Below are 21,776 nucleotides of genomic sequence, written 5' to 3'. Positions count from 1 at the left end.
AACTTCCTCTTAATAAGTAGGGGCTCAACAAGTGGGAATTTAACATTTTAAATGGGAGATAGAGTAAAGCCAGGGATCGTACTCAGGATCTTCTGCTCTGATACCATGTTAAATTACCGATTGTCCCAAAAGTTTAAGCTCTTAAGAAATGGTGAATTTAATCACTTAACCATAAGTCTAACATGGTGTATAAACACAGTTGCTTCACATAGAGTATATGAGTCCTAAGTCTCTGTTTTCGTGTGTGATGACTTTTAAAATAAGCTTTATATATGACTAGGGTTGTGAGAAAAGAAACCTTAATCAAATTAGTCATCATGGACCAAATTTTAGATCTGGAAATTTTGAAATCATAGATCTTGATAGATCAAGTTTCTCCATTAATCTTCAATATTAGCATTTGTCGAGACTTAATGAGACAACTTTTCTTCATTTTTTTTTTGGATCAATCTTCATGTTTTTAACAATACCACTTGATATGTTTGAACAATATACTCCTTGATATATTAAACTCAACTTAGATCTACCCAATTACAAGTAAAGTGTATTTTGTCAAAGAGTTAGTCAATTACATAGAAAATATAACCCTAACACAATCAACCGAAATTCCTCTTTCAGCAACTCCAATTTTTAGCACTAGAACTACCCCAAATACAACCCACTCAAAACAAATTACAATGTAATTGAATGAAAATTACAACCAAATTTTGACACAGAATTAGCCAACAAGAACACAAGACTTAACTAAGAATGAGGTGAAAAGTCCCTAACAACCATAAGTTCTCTTCAATATTTGCATGGTCTTAGTCTTTTTAAGTCTTCCTTCTTTTTCTGTTAAAACCTGTTTAGGTTTTTTATTTTTATTTTTGTTGCCTAAGCATATTTTAGTTTTGCAAAATTAATGGCATTTTCTTAAGAAGCCTACCATATCCTCCACCTATGAAGCACAGGTTCGTTTCCGGATTCGGGTGCGGGGTGTGGGACTTGGCAATTTTTGAAAAAGTAGGGTGCGGGTACAGCGATTAAAAAATTATTAAAAATATTTTTACTTATATTTTCTATATATTTTTACTATTAAAATATTCTTAAAAAACACTTTACTATGGCCTTGGTTCACAAAACAAAGAAAGAAGAAGGCAAGAAACACAAAACAAAACAAAACACAAAACAAAAGAGAAAACACAAAAGAAGCAACAAATATTCAGAATAAAATTGAGGAAGGACAGATTTAGGATGTTTGGGTCTCATTCAAAGCCGATTTTAGCTGTTCCGGCATGATTCAAGGCCGATTTCGGCCTTTTTCGACCGCCGGTCGATACGATCCGATTTGGCTGATACAATCTGATTCTGGCTGAATTGGTGCGAATCAAAGCCGAGTCGGTGCGAATCTCAAAAAAAAAAAAAAAAAAAAAAAAAAAACTCAGACGCGGCACCGACGTGCAGGCAGCCGCGTCGATGGCCGCACCCCGCATCGGGCCACGTCAGACTCCAGTGTGGCACCCTCCCAGCCGCGTCAGTGCTTCCTAGTCCTCCACATACGTCTTTACATTCAATTATCAATATGACAATCTCCTGCTTTATAAGATAGTTCTGATTTGAATTTTTTTTTAGTGTTACTGCTATTGTTATTATTATTTTGGAACATTTGCAGCTGTTGTTGATATAGTCCTGGGCTGGAAAGCAAGGCAGAGCATGTCAATATATGTCAAGCTAAGATATATTTTGAAGGCTATTTCTGCTGCAGCATGGGTCATAGTTTTACCAGTAGCTTATGCCTATAGTTGGAAAAATCCTCCGGGGTTTGCACAGACCATTAGGAGTTGGTTTGGCAACAGTCCAAGTTCACCATCTTTGTTCATTTTGGCAGTCCTCATTTACTTATCTCCAAACATGCTCTGCACAGTGTTGTTTCTGTTCCCATTCATTCGCCGATTTCTTGAAGGATCAAACTATAAGGTTGTGATGCTCATGATGTGGTGGTCTCAGGTATGTAGATGCATGTTTTAAACTTTTACAAAAACACTTTTACAGTGATAATTTCTATTTCTGCAAGAACATTACATTTTACATGCCTATGGATATGATATGTGAAACTCATTTTTAGCTTGCTGTTTGATTTATTTTCATTTCTCTACCATCTTTTTTTTTTTTTTTTTTTTTCAACCTTTTGATATCTGGCAGCCTCGGCTCTATGTCGGAAGGGCAATGCATGAGAGCTCAATTTCTCTTATCAAGTAAGAGAACAGAGTTTGATTTTTTGGGTCAGCATGGCTTGAATGCGATTCATTGATTCTCTTGCTGATTATCTTCTACTTTTTCTAACTTCTAGGTACACTATGTTTTGGGTTCTCCTGATAGTATCAAAATTAGCATTCAGTTACTACGTAGAGGTATTTCACTCATCTTTCCTCATGTCGCTACCATGTATTACAATAATCCTAAGTTGGATAGAATCTAATATAGTAAAACCATGAACATTTGACTGAATAGGTTTAACTGACTGCACAAATTATGTAGTCAATTGATTTAAGCATATTGTTTAGGTTAGATCTATAGATATAAATATATTTCTATAAATTTAACTTGTGCATTTTGATACTTTGAATCTTAAAAATGATTTCACCTGATGCAATTAATTTTGTAATGAAAAGTGTTGCTCAATATATTCGTTATAAGAATTGTTGCTAGTTGGAGAAGGTTGGAAAATGTCAAGACTTCTGGGATCAAGTACTGGTTAAAGCCATCTGAAAATTTTCTTCTTCGCAGATTAGGCCTCTTGTGGGTCCAACAAAACTTATAATGAAGGTTCACGTGAAAGTATTTCAGTGGCACGAGTTCTTCCCTCAAGGTAATAGCTTGAGTTGGAAGAATATTTTAAATTTACATTGTGGACATGGTTTGTAATGTCATAAGTTGCTGTTTGCAGCCAAGAACAACATTGGTGTCGTGATTGCACTTTGGGCTCCTATAATTATTGTAAGTTATGTTTGTTCAGGTGTCTATCTGTTCCATAATCTTTAGCTGTATTCATTTTAATATGATTTTTTTTTTTTTTTTGATAAATAAACAATGCAAATAAAGTTTCTAATAAAAGCAACTTTTTCAGGTCTACTTTATGGATACTCAGATTTGGTATGCCATCTTCTCCACTATATTTGGGGGTCTATATGGTGCATTTCGCCGTCTTGGAGAGGTTGGTGGAGCTCCTTCTTTTGTTCTTTGTTATTATGTGGCTTGAATTTCAAAAGGGTGCATGAATGGCACAACGAAGATTTTTTGCTGCTGTATGTTTTTTGAGAGAGAGCTCATTGGGTGTATTTTTAGTTTGGGTTTTGTAAGAGTCTAGTGTGCCACTCTTGTAATCTCCAAATTTTCCTAGTAAAACTTTTTCCTCGATATAGGCCTAAAGAGCAAACCATGTAAATTCCATCTTTCTTGTGTGTTTGATTGTTTCATTTTTTTTATTTCACATAAACCTAATTGATTACACTCAAAACAAATTGGTATCAAAGCTTTTGCTATCTCAACATTCTTGGTAAACTGTATTCTTAGATCCAAGACTTTGATGTTATAATGGGGAAAATGGTTTAAAGTATAGTTGAATGCCATACACTCACCAAAAACATCGATAGAATCTATTCTGTATTTTTCTTTCAAGAGGAAAACTTGATGTATATTATTACTGGTAGATGAAGTTAAAAGAAAGAAATGTATTGAAAGTTTGCACATGCAGTATGTTCAGACACAGCTGACCCATTGATTGTTGGTACTTGAACAGAGAAACATCTTGAGGGTTTCAGTAGTGTGGTGTTCACAATAGATAAAAAGAGAGAATTTGAAAAGATCATGAGAATATATATATATATATATATATATATATATATATTGCCAAGAGCCTTGTAGCTTAGTGGCATAACTTGCTTTCCTTTAGTAGGAGAACTAGGGTTCAAATCCCCCCTCCCCTGTTGTTACAATTATCAAATTATCAACACACACATATATAATTTGATGTTTATATATTTTCAAGCATGATTTGACCTTTACTCCTGACTTTCTGCCAAGGAATTGTATGTCCTGATGTAGACATATACAGAATCATGAATTCTATACGTTTAATAAGTGTCTTGAACACAACCTAATCTTTGGTTTCTCAGATTCGAACATTGGTAATGCTGAGGTCTCGATTTGAGTCACTGCCAGGTGCTTTTAATGCCCGCTTAATTCCAGTGGAAAAGAATGAGAAAACCAAGAAGAAGGGGCTGAAGGCCACTTTCTCTCGAAAATTTGATGAGGTTTGATTACTATTTTTTATTATTAGCAGCCATAATTGATAACCAGTTAACCCAATTCAGAACCTGTTTCTTTTGATGCCTACAAGGCATTTTTTTTCTGAGTTTTAATAAGTTCCTTGGTTGTTTCAGATCCCATCTAATAATGGGAAGAATGCAGCACAGTTTGCTCAGTTGTGGAACAGTATAATCACTAGTTTTAGAGACGAGGATCTAATAACTAACGGGTAAAAATGATGATCCAGCATTGGGATATGTTTTCCTTGATTCTTGGGGTGAACCTTAAGTGTTACTCTTGCTTCTTCTTCTTCTTTTTTGGGGGGGGGGGCCTTGGGAATTAATACCTTAGATGTAAAATTTGCAGGGAAATGGACCTTTTGCTTGTTCCATACTGGGCGAGTGGTCTGGATCTTACCCAATGGCCTCCATTTTTACTTGCTGGCAAGGTTAATCTACTTATGAGTTAATTTTATTTGAATAGCTTCACTAAAACCTGTAACTGTATTAAACTTTTACTTGCTGTGTAGATTCCAGTAGCATTGCATATGGCTAAAGACAGCAAGGGAAAAGCCAGTGAGTTGAAAAAGAGATTAAAAAGAGATAATTACATGACTTCCGCAGTTTGTGAGTGCTATGCTTCATTTAAAAAAATAATAAACTCTTTGGTTCTTGGAAAACGTGAAAAAGAGTGAGTTTGCGACTGACTGATATATATCTAATCAAAAGCTCAAGGAATATAATTTCATCTGTGCTGATGTATTGTACTGTTTCTTTGATGGTTTGCTCTGTCCAGGATTATAAATGAAATTTTCTCAAAGGTTGACTATCATATAGAAAAAGAAGATTTGATAGAGGAATTGAATATGAGTGCCCTCCCTAGCCTCTACGAACAATTTATTATGCTTATTAAATATTTGGTAATTGTTTTTCCCGATGACCTTCACATTTTTCTTGTGAAACAAAGTTAACAATAAATCATAACTGGATTCTAAATACTTACCACAGTTAGAGAATAAAAAGGAGGACAAGGATCAAGTTGTAATTGTCTTGCTCAACATGCTAGAAATTGTGACCAGAGACATACTGGAAGAAGAGGTTAACAGGTAAATTATTTGGGTGCAACTATCCCCTTCAAGTGGATTAATGTGCTAATATTATTATTATCCTTTAGTTATTTTTTTTTATGTAGTTTGGCAGAGTCAAGTCATGGTGCCTATTATGGAAAAGATGAGGAGGGAATGAAACCCCTTGATCAACAATATCAATTTTTTGGGGAACTTGGATTTCCTGTTAAACAAGAAACAGAAGCTTGGAAGGAAAAAGTAAGTTATATTTTTAGTGTTAGAAGTGTAGCTCAACACATGAAAGTTACCATGAGTGACTTTACCATTGAATACCAATACACAATCAGAAAATCAATGAGCTAGTCCTTGCCTACATAATTCCACCAATGGCTTAGGGGAGGGCTAAAGGGGTCATTGCATTCATTAATATATCAACCCTACTTTATATTCTTTGTTGGAATGAAGTTATACAGTTATACTATTTTGCTTCATTACTCCATTTAACTTGGGGAAGTGTGCTTAGGGTTCATTAATCTACCCTAACATTCATGAATGCTATTTTATATGTGGGTAATTACTCTAATTTCATAATATTACAATTCTCCAAATTAAATTTTATTTGAAACAAAGATAACTAATAGATAAATCCTTGTTATGTATAAAATGATATAATACATGTTGCAGCATTGCAAAAAAATATTAACTTTGTTCTTGTTCTCTTATTTTAGATAATTGAGTGCATGTAAATTAAAAATATTGTATAAACTAGAAAATTTTCTTTTAATTATCAACTTTGGCACTGCTTCCATGTTCTGCTCTTGCATAACTCCATTATTGTCTAGACAGATTAAAAGGCTTCATCTATTGCTTACCGTAAAGGAGTCTGCCATGGATGTGCCATCCAACTTGGAAGCTAGAAGGCGTATTTCTTTCTTCTCCAATTCATTGTTTATGGACATGCCTCCTGCACCCAAAGTTCGAAATATGCTTTCTTTCTCGTAAGCTCTCGAATCATTGAACTTTTCTGACAAAAAATATTGCAGTTTTCCTTGTATACATGAGTTGTAGCCCCTTGGGTTAATGAGTCAGAATCAATTCTTACTTTAAGTCCAGATATGAAAACCAGTTTCGCCTTTTTCTCTTTGTTTAAAATACTTCACTGTGAAAATTATCTATCTTTGAACATAGGTCAAGACACAAAACAACAATATCGGTTAGACGTATAATGGAGAGATATAATCTTGTATTAAGTTGATTAAGGATACTTATAAAGGAGTTGTAACTAGTGTGAGAATAAGTGGAGGAATCACAAGTGAGTTTCCTATCCCTATAGGTTTGCATCAAGGATCATCATTAAGTCCATATCTCTTTGCACTTGTGATGGATAACCTCACTAAATCGATTCAAGAGGAAGTCCCTTGGTGAATCCTTTTTGCAAATAATATAGTTTTTGTGGATGGAACTATAAGTGGAGTTGATGCCAAGTTAAAAATTTAGCAAGATGCTCTAGAATCTTAAGGCTTTCAATTAACTAGGACTAAAACAGAGTACATGGAACGGAAGCTTTATAAAAAGAGTGAGTTGGTCCAAGTTGAGGGAATTAAAAAAGGTAGAGGAAGACCTAAATTAACATTAGTAGAAGTAATAAAAAGGGACTTATCAATTAAGAAAATAACAAAGAATATGACTTTAAATAGAACATAATGGAGGGATTAAGGTTTGTTGTTGTTGTTGTTGTTGTTTTAGCAGGTATCTCTTTCACAATAGATCTTATTTTCAGCATATAATACCTGACATTTGTTTTTTCTTTTGTAGTGTCCTAACTCCTTACTATGCAGAGGATGTGCTTTTCTCCATAAATGACCTAGAAAACCTAATTGAAGAAGATGGAGTTTCCATACTTTTTTATTTGCAAAAGATCTTTCCAGGTTTTCCTCCTCTTTTTGAACTACTTCTTCTCTCTTTGACTATCATTTCCGTTAGAAAAACTTATATGCTCTTCCATAAAATTGTCATTTCTACAGATGAATGGAAAAACTTTCTAGAACGGGTCAAGTGTAAAAATGAAGAAGAACTCAGAGAAAAGGAAGACCTGGAAGAAGAACTACGTTTATGGGCATCCTATAGAGGCCAGACATTGACCAGAACCGGTATAAGTTCTCTCTCTCTCTCATGAAGATGCATTCTTTTGCCTTTATTTGATAATGACTATTCTCTGCATGCATCATCACCCTACTCTCAACAATTAAGTTCGAGGCATGATGTATTACCGGAAAGCTTTGGAACTTCAGGCCTTTTTGGATATGGCAAAGGATGGAGGTGATTCTGGAAAGTTTGGTTGTCAACTTGTAATTTTATCATCTATTATACATGGTGCACCATCTTATTTTTATAAATGTTAATTGCTTTTATTCAGACCTCATGAAGGGCTACAAGGCTGCTGAATTAGAGAGTGAGAAGAACCCCAAGAGTGAAAGGTCATTATGGGCACAATGTCAAGCAATAGCAGATTTGAAGTTTGCATATGTGGTGTCATGCCAGCAGTATGGCATTGACAAACGGTCTGGTCATTCTCGTGCCAAAGACATTTTGAAGCTTATGGCGAAGTATTTCTCCCAAATTCAATTCTTCTCATATTTTTGTTTCTCTAAGAGACTGTTAGTTATATATCCTCCTTTTTCCTTCTCTTAGGTACCCATCTCTTCGGGTAGCTTACATTGATGAAGTTGAAGCACCTCGTAAAGATAATTCCAAAAACACAGTTCAGAAGGTCTATTATTCAGCTCTTGTAAAGGCTGCCCCACCAACAAAGCAAATTGATTCTTCTGAGCCAGTTCAAAATTTGGACCAGGTACAAGTCTTATATTATCCTGGAAACTGGGTCAGATGACTCAAGAAATTAAACATTGATGATACTTTTAGACAGACTTTGTGTTTTTCTGGCACAGCTTCCTATATTCACAAGTGATGCATATACTTTTGGTCTGGTTTTAAGAGATTTTGATGATTGACAGATGATTAAACAAAAATTTAGACATTCTGGTTTTTATCCTTTCATTTTGCAGTTCTTAGGGTTGTAAAGATTTTATGATTGTTCATTTGAATCCAACCATAGGCATCATATGCCAAGCATTGTCATGTAACTTCTCCCAACTGGGTGTAATGCTTCACAAGTGATTGTTTGGATATTCTACTGCAGGTTATTTATCGGATAAAGCTTCCTGGGCCTGCGATATTGGGTGAGGGTAAGCCAGAAAATCAAAATCATGCCATTATTTTTACACGTGGGGAAGGCTTGCAAACAATAGATATGAATCAGGTACCATAGGAAAACATATATGGTTTTTTTGTATGTGGGTCTATGTATGTGTGCACACTTAGAAATTTTGGGGAAATAGTTTCTTAGGCAAAAGCCAGATTATTAAGTAAACTTTCAACAGGATAATTATATGGAAGAAGCCTTCAAAATGAGGAATTTGCTGCAAGAATTTCTTAAAAAACATGGTGGCGTGAGATTTCCAACCATCCTTGGACTTCGGGAGCATATTTTCACTGGCAGGTACTTTTATTGGCATTGCTAATCTTAAACTGTATTTTGTTTGTAGTGCTGCTGATAAATAAGACTACATTTGTCTGATTTTTGTGTGGTTCATCATGATTTTGTTGTTAGTGCAGTGTTTCATCTCTGGCATGGTTTATGTCAAATCAGGAGAATAGTTTTGTAACTATTGGGCAGCGATTGTTAGCTAACCCTCTAAAGTAAGATCTCTCTCTCTCTACATATATATATGCACACACACATACATAATGATGTGTGCATATGTACTTAAAATATCTTCAAGTATAATGCTTCAAGAAAATCTTAGATAGTAAAGTCTCTTGCTTATGTATAAGAGGCATAGGACAAAATCCGGCCTACACCATAGTTATGGGGTTTAAGGGATGGAAGAGAGCTACCTCTCATTTGAGTATCTTATAGGCCCAATGGGCCTCCAAAAAAATGGAAGTTTCATATTTGTGCAGCAATTGAGGTTCCAGAAAACTTCCATCTCTGTGCCATTTGTGAGTTGAGCAGGGTTTTCTGATCCTGTCTATTTTGTCAAGTTAATATTGGTAGGCATGAACTGCAAAATGAGTAATCAAGTGTAGATTATGGTTTTAAAAACCGGTATGGTCAAAGAATCGGTAAAGGGACTGGTTATCAATTTTATGGTTTGATTAGGGTCGAACTAATGGTCGAACCGATGATGTCATAAATAATTTAATTTAAAATATTTAAATAAATTTTATGTGAACTTTTAGTTTTCATAAATTATATTAAGAAAATATTTAAAAAATAAAAGATTTTCTTTATTCTTCATTTTTTTTCCTAATTAATAATTGTTGAAAAAGTATAATTTGCTATTTAAGTTCCACATATATATATTATAAATAATATTTTTTTTTTGTCGAATTATATAAATAATAGTTTGATATTTAACTTTCAACTTTTAACTATTTATTAAAAAAAAAACCAAAAACCAAAGTTCAAAAGGTCAGAATGACTAGACAAGTCATTCATTACCTTTCTTACTTTCATAGCATACTTCCATAGCAATTGTCACACTCACTCACACGTTTGCTCTTGTTTTCTTCTTCTTCTTTTTTTTTGGTTTTTTTTTTTTAATTTCCCTTAAATCTATAACCACACATTACCACCTACCCTCAACCTCAAGGCCTCAAATCAGATTCAAACTCCTTTTTAAATTTTACTCCTCAATTTTCTTTCAACACTTTTTCGATAATGCAGTAAACTTCGTCTCAGCTGCTCCCTCTCAAATCTCAAGTCTTTCTCTTTCTCAAGATAAGTTTTAGATGGTCTTTCTTTACATTTTATTCTAGTCAAAGCTCAAAGCATAGATTTCTTATACATATCATCCAATAGAAGTATTTCTTTTATTTTATTTTCACCACAAATCTGAAAATTTCCCCAATTTTACTTTAGTGCAAATCTAAGAAGTTTGTTCCATTTTATTCTAGTTTTTCTTCTTATTCTTCTTCAGATTCAAGAACCGGTTTAACCATAGCAGTTTCCGATTTTTCCTGTTGAACCAACGGTTTTCGATTTTTCTCGGTTTTTCTTCTATTTCGGTTTTTAATGATAATGGGACCAGATTGGTGTCCGGTTCCTGGTTGCACTGGCCGGTCTGGTCTGGTATTTAAAATATAGGTGTAGATAGTAGATTTTTCAATGACATATATTTTTATGGCATCGAAAATGAGAAAAATGTACATACTCACTAGGGGTGGAGCCAGGGGGGGGGTGGGGTAATTGCCCCCCTGGCCTGCCCAAAATTTACTAAGAGGTTTACTTGTTTATCATATTACCTAGTGAGTTTGGTACCTCCAATCAATATGCCTACACCAAATAACAAGATTATGAGGAAATAGAGCTCAAAGAGTAATAATTTTTTTGTGAGTTTCAAGGTTTTTTTTTTTTTTTTTTTGGTTGTCCTTTTATCAACTTGTTCCCTCCCCTTCACGTTGCTGGTCCCATCTTAATTTTTGTATTTCATTTATTTTTTTATCCTGTTTGTATGAATTTGCTTTTACATATTTTTTTTCATTTGTGAAATTATCTTTAGACTACTATTTTTTTTATATGAAAAATTCACTAAATATAAAAGAAAAATAAAATCATTCATAATCTATCAATGTTTTTTAAAGCTCAAAATATAAAAAAGAAAGACAAACATTAAAAAAATGAATAAGTAAAGAAGCACAAGTTTTAATTGAAAAGATTGAAAAAGAACATTATTATTGCTTTTGAAGTGATAAAAATGATAAAAGAAAAATAAATTTCTAGTGCAATAATTTATTCTTCTTTTATTTGCGTAAGCAAAAAATGTAAAGATAATTATATAATAAATTCTAGAGCTCAATATTGTTTTCATTTTAAACTTTGAATTTTCAAGTGTTTATAAGTTCACAATTTTGTTTTTAAAATATTACAATTTGTTCACTAAAATATCATATTCATATGTGTCAAAGCACCCCAAAAATCCCAAACACCACACTTGGTACTGAGAACAAAACCTTGCGGGCTTGGCTCTCCAAAGAGGACAAACAGCTTGCGAGGCGTGGAACAAAATCTATGTAGTAGTGGTAGAGGCGTGCCCCTTGAGGGTAACAAAACCGTGCGGGTATCATGCGGTGTCAGACATGGCCAAGCCAATCCCACCCTTGCCCCAAAGCGGATTTGGGATTTTTGGGGTGTTTTGACCCTGTGACATCCTAGTCCCATATCAACAAGAAATGCGCCCCACTCATGGTTTATAAGCCCTTGGAGCGACCATGAGTGTACCACTACTACATATGTGTGGTAGTGGTACACTCATGGTCGCTCAAAGGGCTTATAAACCATGAGTGGGGCGCATCTCTTGCTGATGTGGGACTAGAGTGTCACAGGGTCAAAGCACCCCAAAAATCCCAAACCCCATACTTGGTACTGAGAACAAAACCTTGCGGGCTTGGCTCCCCAAAGAGGACAAACAGCTTGCGGGGCGTGAAACAAAATCCTCTCCCACAATATGATTTGTACTTGAGTATCCAACTACTAAAATCTTTTATGAGAATTGTAAATGGAATTTTTAATTAAAAAAATTATTCAAATGTAAATATATCCCTAATAGAAATAATAGTATAGCAAACATATTAATGTTATTTTTTGTGTGTGCGCCCATGTGCGTTGCTTATAAATTTTTCCCCCTTTGAACTCAAATCTTGGCTCCACCTAACTCAAGTCATAAGGCTCCTGCTTTTGCAAATTTGGGAAAGGTGATTGGTAGGTTGCCTTACACCCATTTTAAGAAAAGTTGATCCCTAGACTAGAACCCTTGACACATCATTTGGACAGAGGGAACTTGCCATCGTACCAGCATCAAAAAATGAGAATGCTAGAAAAATTATGTGAAGCTTCAAAAAAAATTTTTTTTCAATTTTTAATTCAGCACTAAGATTAAATCCTTTGAAGATGAATTATTTTTTCTTCTTTTATTTAAATTATTGAAATTACAGAGGATTCACAACACACAATTTGAATGTTTCTATACTATATGACCAAATTTCAAATGTTTGGCTTCAAAATTCTCTCTTTTGTTGGCCAATGGCTATCTCCCCTATAAAAAAATTGATACTACTGGGCTTTTCAAAGTTTGAACCATTTCCTCTTAGTTGTGTTAAAATATTCAGTGGTGTTTGAAGATTTTGCACCCAAATCTTACCCCATGTCCTTTTGGGATTCTTAAGCCTGATACAAGTGACAAGCTACAACTAACAGATTATTCCAAACTATGAAATGTAATGTTTGAAACTATACTATGGCCAGTTACCTTCTTAAGCTTGCATTCTTTTATGAAGCTATAATATCAATGAAGTTTCTCCACCCAAACTTTACATTTTTTTTCCAGTTTCATTTTTCCCACTTGATGTATCCTTTGGTTATTTAATGCTCAAGTCTGATGCACTGAATCTGTAATTTTCTGCTGCTCATTCAGAGTTCGGTTCCACTATGGTCATCCAGATGTTTTTGATAGACTGTTCCACCTTCCTAGAGGGGGTGTCAGCAAAGCTTCCAAAGTCATCAATTTAAGCGAGGACATATTTGCTGGTATTGTCTATCTGGAGAGCTTGTTTCGTATAGACTAAATGAGTATGTGAGTTTGGATTGGCCCATTTGTTTACATCTCTCCATGGTATGCAGGTTTCAATTCTACATTACGCGAAGGCAATGTTACTCATCATGAATATATACAAGTTGGTAAGGGGAGGGATGTCGGCCTTCAACAGATCTCAATGTTTGAGGCCAAGATCGCTAATGGGAATGGTGAGCAGACATTGAGTCGTGACATATATCGGCTTGGTCACAGATTTGATTTCTTCCGAATGATGTCATGTTATTTCACCACCGTTGGTTTCTATTTCAGTACCTTGGTATGTATGAAATATTACTTATTTTCCTATATATATTGTATGGTCCCATATAGTTATGTGAATCATTACTCTATTTCTGGTTTTGACAGCTGACTGTGCTCACAGTCTATGTGTTTCTCTATGGCCGCCTTTATCTTGTTGTCAGTGGACTTGAAAAAGGGCTGAGCACTGAACCTGCTATTCGAGACAATAAGCCTCTTCAAGTAGCTCTAGCTTCTCAATCTATTGTGCAAATTGGATTTCTGATGTCCTTGCCTATGATGATGGAAATTGGTTTAGAAAGAGGCTTCCGTACTGCATTAACTGATTTCATATTAATGCAATTACAGTTGGCCCCTGTCTTCTTCACATTTTCTTTGGGAACGAAGACTCACTATTATGGAAGGACATTGCTTCATGGGGGTGCACGATACAGAGGTACAGGTCGAGGTTTTGTAGTGGTCCATGCTAAGTTTGCTGAGAACTACAGGCTGTATTCTCGCAGCCATTTTGTTAAGGGCATTGAATTGATGATTCTGCTTATTGTGTACCAAATATTTGGCCAATCATATGGAGGCGGAGTTTCATATGTCTTGATCACTTTTTCAATATGGTTCATGGTGGGGGCATGGCTTTTTGCTCCTTTCCTCTTCAATCCATCAGGCTTTGAGTGGCAAAAGATTGTTGATGACTGGACAGATTGGAATAAATGGATAAGCAACCGTGGAGGGATAGGTGTACTTCCAGAAAAAAGTTGGGAATCTTGGTGGGAAAAGGAACATGATCATCTCCGATATTCTGGGAAGCGTGGTATTATTGTTGAGATATTGTTATCATTGCGCTTTTTCATCTATCAATATGGGCTTGTATATCATTTGAACATTACAAAGAGCAAAAGCTTTCTGGTATATGCTGTGTTTTTCTTCAACATTAAGAAATGTTAATAAACTGGGTGGCTACAATAATTCTAATTAATTTGATCTGGTTAACAGGTTTATGGAGTCTCATGGATTGTGATCGTTGTAGTATTGTTGTTGATGAAGGTATGTAGCACAAGCCTTCAGACTCATTATTTTCTCTTGTTTGAGAATAATCTCATAGGAAACTCTATCCCTTGATATCACATCATGACAGCAACAAGTTTTAAATTAAATTATATCATAATATTTTTATTGAACCTTTTGCAGATTGTGTCAGTTGGAAGGCGACGATTAAGTGCAGACTTCCAGCTTGTGTTTCGATTGATCAAGGGTCTAATTGCCCTGACATTCCTTGCTGTTTTCATTACCTTAATAGCAGTTCCTCATATGACGCTTCGGGACATCATAGTGTGCATTCTTGCTTTCATGCCAACGGGATGGGGAATGCTCCAGGTCAGTAAAACATCTTACTATCATAGTAGTCCTTCCATATGTTATTTTATTTACTCTCTTTTGGTCTTTACCTTCCATTTTTTCCAAGGTCTATGCAGATGTGGGCTTCAATTGTTGTTATTTGTATTTATCAAACCTAATATTTGCTTCTTTTCTTCCTGCTTTTTCTTTATTATTTTAGATTGCACAAGCTAGTAAGCCACTGATTGAACATAGTGGATTTTGGGGATCAATCAAGGCGCTTGCTCGTGGATATGAAATAATCATGGGCTTGCTTCTGTTCACCCCAGTTGCATTCTTGGCTTGGTTTCCATTTGTGTCCGAATTCCAAACACGAATGCTCTTCAATCAAGCATTCAGCAGAGGTTTACAAATTTCCCGTATTCTTGGTGGAAAGAAGAAGGAGCGCTCTGCCAACAACAAAGAGTAAATGCATTCCCAACAACAGTTCCATTAATTTAATATATCTCTTACTCTTCAGTGTTAATTTCACCCTTGCACATGATATGGAAAAGCCATTTCATTGATGTGTTTGTATAACATGTCCCACTTGATTGGGAGATGTGATCATGTAAATCAATGACCCTTTTTATTAGAAACTTGAGAAGATAGAAAATTATCAATTTGTAAGTTGTGCTAGCTACTCGTTTACGGTTATTGGGCCTTGCAATCAGCTTAAAGTTGACAATGTAAGCAGCTTGCATTGCATGTCTTTTTCAGTACCATTCACAGGAAGCTTCTTATTTTGAGTTTTGTAATTTCTAGAATTTTCTAGAATGTGGTTTTATTTCCTCGATTTTAGATATTATTAAGATTTTCTAGTCAAATTTAAATCCTTATTTGGTAATATGTGTGTCTAGCATTGCATTAAGGGAGAGTTGAAGAGCTTTATGGAGATGTAAAAGCTTTTTAGCAAAATTTGTCATCTGTTTGCATTTTGTTTTGTTTGTGTTTTTGTTTTTTGTTTTTTGTTTTCTTTTCTCTTTTTTTTTTTTGGGGGGGGGGGGGGGTGGGGGGAGATAATTTGGTAGTTGGGAGATGGGGAATTTGAAGATTGTGTTTCTTCATTCAAACACCATGAGATGTCAACCGATTGAACTACAAGACTTTTGAAGGTTTGACATTTTGTTAAAGAGTTTTTACCTTAAAAATAGCCTTTAGCTAAGCTAAGACCTAGAGCATTGGTAATTGGTTACCTAAAATAGGGTAAGAGATGAAAATATGGTAACTCGAACTTGTTCACAAGCTACTTTATTCGCTTATTCTTTCCTTACACATATAGCGAACAGTACAACGAATTTTTTTACCCCTTCAAAAATCTATTCTAATAACTTACAACTAAATTATAGTTGCAACTTTATTATTTGAGTTAATTAGATATAATAGTTTTTGTTTATGAACTTCTAAAAATCAGATTTACCAACTTTTTAGTGTCAATAATTGAAATAGGCTATTTATACTTTCAATAAATCCATATCATATCATATACTATATATAATAGTAGAAGCTGAGAGAAAGTGGAATCCTACAACTAAGGCCGTGCTGACAAATAGGATAACTGCCTATCTAAAATTCAAACACGTTCCACTTTAAAAAGTGATACATTATCTATACTACTATTTAAGGGGCTTCCCCTGTTTGGATTCCACATTTTTCATGCCTAAGATACCCTCATCATACCCACTTACAAGTTTTCAACTACCGAGGATAGATATGTAAATTAAAACTCCTACACTTTAAAACCACAAACTCACGTACGCTTTACAGTTTCTATCTCACTTTCTCTCTCTCATTCTTCTTCAAATTAAAGACATTTAGTTTAGCTCTACATCATCTTCTCTTTTTCTTCATATTAAAGATATTTACTGTCAGAGGCTTCAACAAATTTTCAGGTTCTATCTTTTGCAAGTTCCTCTTTGTTTTCTTTTCTTTTGTTTATGATTGACTTTCTTTAAGTTCTACCTTTTTTTTTTTCCTTATATGTATCACGTTAATTCTTTTTTTTTTTTTTACCCTTCTTCTTTATTTTAAAATGTAATTTTGAAATAAATGGTTCCTTCATATACTCCACCATTGTACTTCTTAATGAATTGTCATTTCATGTTGTAGGTATTGTGATCTAAAGACAGGGCTGTCTTATGCTACAAAAGAAATATTCAAAATCATTCTCCAACAGTTAAACAGTATGACTTCCCTTACCTCTTTTAATAACCTTTGTTTACATTTTAAGAAATTATAACCATGATCACCTCATGAATAGATAGTGAGTTTTTTTAAAAAAAAATAAGGTCAACAATGTCCATCACTCTCTTATTAGGTTTTTAATTTTATTATTTCTTAAAAAAAAAAAAAAAAGGTTTTTCATTTTATCAAGAGGTTAACTACAATTATCTATTTCTAACTGCATTTGCACTAAATACATCCAACTTTATCAAAAGGTTAACCACAATCATCTACACGTCTATCACTACTAAACAGCTACTAAATTTTTTAATTTAGAATGAATTTTTTTTTTTTTTTTTTAATTTGTGTAACTTTTATGTATATCTAAATTATCCAATTAAAGTTGTCTACATCTCAAAAAAAAATAAAAATAAAAAAGGGTTATCCATCTCAAATTTATGGGCCCACATGCATTTGGTCATCAGGTGGGTTCAAGAAAAAAGAAAAAATCGTCAATACCAACGTGCATGTTATTAAAGAGAAGTTGTAAATTTTAAATTTGATAGTAAAGCAGTTTCTTAGGAGTAAAACATGGGAGAGTGGAATGCAAACAATTTTTTAGGAGTAAAATGTGGGAGTGGAATTCAAACGTGTTAAGATTTTTTTTTTTTTTTTTTTTACAAAAAGTGGGATTTTTTTTTTTCAAAATAAAAACGTGGTAGATAATTTTTTGTTAAAAAAAATTATAACCATAAAAAAAAAATACATTTATGATTATCCGAAAACGTGGTATTGATGATTATCACTACTAACATTTTCGGATAACTACTATTTTATTCAAATGTTTGCTTTATTCTATTTCTTTTTTTTTCTTTTTTTTGGGAGAAGAATTTTCTATTTCTATTTGAATTCAAATATTTCAAACACAAACTCTAACAAACTTAAACTATTATCTTTAACAACATATACATTCAAACGTTGGTTGGTTAATTAAAGTTTTTTTTTTTTTTTAAATACTTGGTTTAACCCTAATTCTTTTATCTCTCTCAGGTTCACGTACGCACAAACTTTTTGGATTGCATTGAAGAGTCATTGGAATGGAATATTAGATAAGTTCGGGTGAGAGACTTTACAAGAATTATTATATGTATTAAACCTCACATAAAGTGGTTGTTATCTAAGAAACTGTTGTAAAAAAATTTCTTTTGTAATAGAAACTATATTTCTTTTGTATACAATTAACGTGTATCTCTTGCCATAAAATTTTCAAATTAAGCTTTTATTTACTTATGTTATGGATGTGTAGTAAATGACTAAATTTTAGGATTAAAAATACTACATTTTACGAATAGACAAAAAATGATAACTGTCATACATAAAATTTGAAAAAAAAAAAAAAAAAAAAAAAAAAACAACAACACCATCAACAACACCAAAAAAAAAAAAAAAAAAAAAAAAAAAATGAAAACTTGAGATGTTTAACGTGGGATAGAAAGTGGAAATTTTTTAAATAGCACATAGATAGAGAGAGAGAGAACGTGAGAGACTTTAAAAGAATGTAATATTAGATTTAAAATTTTTTTCCCTAAAATTTAGCATTTTATTTTCTTTCAAAATCAATTATGTTAGTGCCTAAATATAAGGATATGGAAGGAGAAATTATAGTAGTAGTTTTATTTTAGGAGTCTTTTTTTTCCAAAATATGGAAGAGATTAAAAAAATAAAAAAGGAAAACATGAGATGCTAAAAAGTAGGATTTTTAAAATAGTAAATGGATAGATGTGTGTATATATATATTAAAAAAAAAAAAGACAAAGTACAAGATGTAAATACTTTGAATTTTCGAAAATGAGAAAACAATAAAAACGATTTCATTTTTCATTAAAAAAAACGTATTATTTATTTCAAAAAGTAAATTAAAGATTAAATTAAGAGAGGAGTATATACTTAGTTTAATGCTTTGGTCTAAATTTAAAGTGCGATTTTGAGCAATAGTACATGACAAGAAATGATAACTGTCATATATAAAATTAAAAAAAAAAAAAAAAAAAAAAAAAAAAAAAAAAAAACAACAACATCAACAACACCAACAAGGTATTAAAAAAAAAAAAGGAAAACTTCAGATGTTTAATGTGGGATAGAAAGTGGAAATTTTTAAAATAGTACATAGATAGAGAGAGAGAACGTGAGAGACTTTACAAGAATGGAATATTAGATTTAAAATTTTTTTCCCTAAAATTTAGCATTTTATTTTCTTTCAAAATCAATTATGTTAGTGCCTAAATATAAGGATATGGAAGGCGAAATTATAGTAGTAGTTTTATTGTAGGAGTCTTTTTTTTCCAAAATATGGAAGAGATTAAAAAAAAAAAAAAAAAGGAAAACATGAGATGCTAAAAAGTAGGATTTTTAAAATAGTTCATGGATAGATGTATATATATATATATATATTAAAAAAAAAAAAACAAAGTACAAGATGTAAATACTTTGAATTTTCGAAAAAGAGAAAACAGTAAAAATGATTATATTTTTCATTACCGAATAACGTATTATTTACTTCAAAAAATAAATTAAAGATTAAGTTAAGAGAGGAGAATACACTTAGTTTAATGCTTTGGTCTAAATTTAAAGTGCGATTTTTTTAAATAGTACATGGAAAAGGTACTATTTAAATAATGGAGTGCATGATCAAGCAATATTGAACATGTAGGCCATTGATGAGTATTATGTGTAGTGAAATAATTTTTCATCACACCCTAGACTTTTTTTTTTTTTTTTTGTGATTGGAAAATGTAATAATCCAAAATTATAATAAATGTTCTAAATTAACTCTTACACGTTAGCCATCTATCAGTATGTCCCACGTAATTAAGGGTATTTTTTTTACGGATAATTAAGGGAACTTTAGTAAAGAAGAGATTAAAAAAGTTTTAACGTAAAACAACAATATTTTTCTTTTCAAACTTCAACGCCTCTTTGTATATTTGTTTGATATTATATTTATATCCGGTAAAGTAAGAAATTAAATGTACATTCAAATCCTTTAAATCATCACCTCCACAACTCTCAACTTCTAAACTCACTAAGCCACTTCTTCTCTCTCTTACACTTACACACAGACACATAAAGTTACAAACAGACACATTATTTTCTCATCCAAATTAACCAAAATGGCATGATTTTTTTTTTAAAGTGTGTGAAATGAGTACGAAAAATTTAATCTAATTTTAACTATAAATAAATGATTTTTTGAAATAAATTAAACATTTTCTGAATTATATTTTCATCATATTGATCTAACAAATCATAACCTAAAATAATAATTTAATAATTTTAAGAAGTGTAACTTATTTCTCCTATTTTACTAAAAATTTATTACAATCACACATATTATTACAATTCTTACATGTGATTAATTTGTTCAAAATTAGTTCACTTTAATGAGGTTTTAAAACACCCTGTTTGTGACAAGGAAAAATCTATTGATTATTGTGTATGTATGCGCAACGACCACCATAAATTTAATTTAATTTTATGTAGAAATGAGTTCGCAAAATACATCGGCGGTGAATACCGATGACATAGAACGTCGTCGAGAACAATGGAGATATTATGCTCGCTTGAGAAGACAACGAGAAGACAATGAAAGCAGAAATATTCGATTGGCAAGACGTCGTGCTAATTACTCAAGACAAAGGCAACAAACTTTAGGTGGTGATCACATTTTAGTGGGAGGCCCAACAAATTTAAATGAAGAAGATGTTGTACATTCTAATTCAACATCAACAAACCCATCACTAATACCACCTAATCACGAGGATGGACGAAGTCGTCGGCTTACCCATATCCGTAACTTGGCACGCAATATGCCAGTTGAGCATAGGGCTATGCAAGAAGTCAGTGGTGAGATTATAGTTTAAGCTGTTTAAACATTCTTCATTGATTGGAATCTTATTATTTTGATAAAATCCGTAATCTCTGGCATGTTAATTGTATGTCAATGTATACAAAGATACTAAGTCAATGTTTATAATATTAAATTTAGGTCTCCCTCCAACCTATCCAACTATAATGGCGAATGACTTTGAGGCTGGATCAAGTCATATAAATTCTAATGTTACTACTGGTAAGTCTTATATAATATATTGATAAAGCTTTAACCATATTTTTTTATATATAATTACACCAATTGAGCATTTTATATAAATACATTGCAGTTACAGAAAGAATTGAAGGAGTTGAAAATATAGTTGAGCAAAACCAAGGGGATGCCTATAGAGAACAAGGTTCGTTACTCAATGTCACCATTTTTATCCTCAATTTCATGTTTATATCCTTCTATAAACATTTCATCATTATTTTTTATATATAATAACACCAATTGAGCATTTTCTATAATTACATTGCAGGTGTAGAAAGAACAGAAGCAGTTGAAAATATAAATTGTCAAAATCACGGGGATGGCTACAGAGAACAAGGTTTGTTACTCAATCTCACCATTTTAATTTCAATTTACATGTTTATCATTATCAATTTTATTATTTGTTAATAAGCTGCATATTTGAAACATTATTAATATTTTAATATTTTAATATTTTTCTTTCACAACTATCATAACACTCTTTATTACTAATTTTTTCCTCAAAATAAAAATTAGGTGTTGACAACATGTTTGATGGTACTGCAAATGTAATAAATTGTATGCGAGGCAGATACAATTGTGCAAAGGATTATAAAGAAGGTATACAGACCATTAGATACCAACTACCACAACCAAAGACATGTTACTTTTGTAATGCCCGTTTGTTCCATCGAGAGACATCCTCGATGTGTTGCAAGGATGGAAAAATATCCTTACCCAACATACCAATTTGTCCTGAATTTAGGGAGCTCATTTGTGAGCAAACACCACGAGGCAGACATTTCAGGCAATATAT

At 32.8% G+C, this 21,776-nt stretch overlaps 1 protein-coding gene across 2 annotated transcripts in view; it reads left to right on the top strand.

The window, feature by feature from the left end:
* Positions 1-15,434, top strand: part of LOC115986856 (callose synthase 1-like) — a 29,688-nt gene extending 14,254 nt beyond the window's left edge. Inside the window, exons 16-43 of one of the 2 annotated variants that reach the window (XM_031110206.1) lie at positions 1,652-1,986; positions 2,182-2,234; positions 2,330-2,390; positions 2,767-2,848; positions 2,927-2,976; positions 3,107-3,193; positions 4,155-4,292; positions 4,422-4,516; positions 4,654-4,735; positions 4,817-4,977; positions 5,083-5,206; positions 5,295-5,392; positions 5,479-5,611; positions 6,200-6,351; positions 7,169-7,281; positions 7,378-7,503; positions 7,604-7,672; positions 7,770-7,959; positions 8,045-8,204; positions 8,553-8,672; positions 8,794-8,912; positions 9,029-9,112; positions 12,889-13,001; positions 13,095-13,324; positions 13,414-14,208; positions 14,296-14,346; positions 14,491-14,676; positions 14,858-15,434. In XM_031110206.1, coding sequence (XP_030966066.1) covers positions 1,652-1,986; positions 2,182-2,234; positions 2,330-2,390; positions 2,767-2,848; positions 2,927-2,976; positions 3,107-3,193; positions 4,155-4,292; positions 4,422-4,516; positions 4,654-4,735; positions 4,817-4,977; positions 5,083-5,206; positions 5,295-5,392; positions 5,479-5,611; positions 6,200-6,351; positions 7,169-7,281; positions 7,378-7,503; positions 7,604-7,672; positions 7,770-7,959; positions 8,045-8,204; positions 8,553-8,672; positions 8,794-8,912; positions 9,029-9,112; positions 12,889-13,001; positions 13,095-13,324; positions 13,414-14,208; positions 14,296-14,346; positions 14,491-14,676; positions 14,858-15,106 — 4,256 coding nt within the window. In that variant the 3' untranslated portion in view covers positions 15,107-15,434. Of the gene's footprint in view, positions 1-1,651; positions 1,987-2,181; positions 2,235-2,329; positions 2,391-2,766; positions 2,849-2,926; positions 2,977-3,106; positions 3,194-4,154; positions 4,293-4,421; positions 4,517-4,653; positions 4,736-4,816; positions 4,978-5,082; positions 5,207-5,294; positions 5,393-5,478; positions 5,612-6,199; positions 6,352-7,168; positions 7,504-7,603; positions 7,673-7,769; positions 7,960-8,044; positions 8,205-8,552; positions 8,673-8,793; positions 8,913-9,028; positions 9,113-12,888; positions 13,002-13,094; positions 13,325-13,413; positions 14,209-14,295; positions 14,347-14,490; positions 14,677-14,857 lie in introns of both variants that reach the window. The other variant, XM_031110205.1, reaches the window with a different exon arrangement.
* Positions 15,435-21,776: the final 6,342 nt, after the last annotated feature.

This window comes from Quercus lobata, chromosome 4 (genome assembly GCF_001633185.2).
Source record: "Quercus lobata isolate SW786 chromosome 4, ValleyOak3.0 Primary Assembly, whole genome shotgun sequence".
Taxonomy (NCBI): domain Eukaryota; kingdom Viridiplantae; phylum Streptophyta; class Magnoliopsida; order Fagales; family Fagaceae; genus Quercus; species Quercus lobata.
Note: the sequence above shows the minus strand (reverse complement) of the source record. Positions and strands in the feature narration are given on the sequence as shown.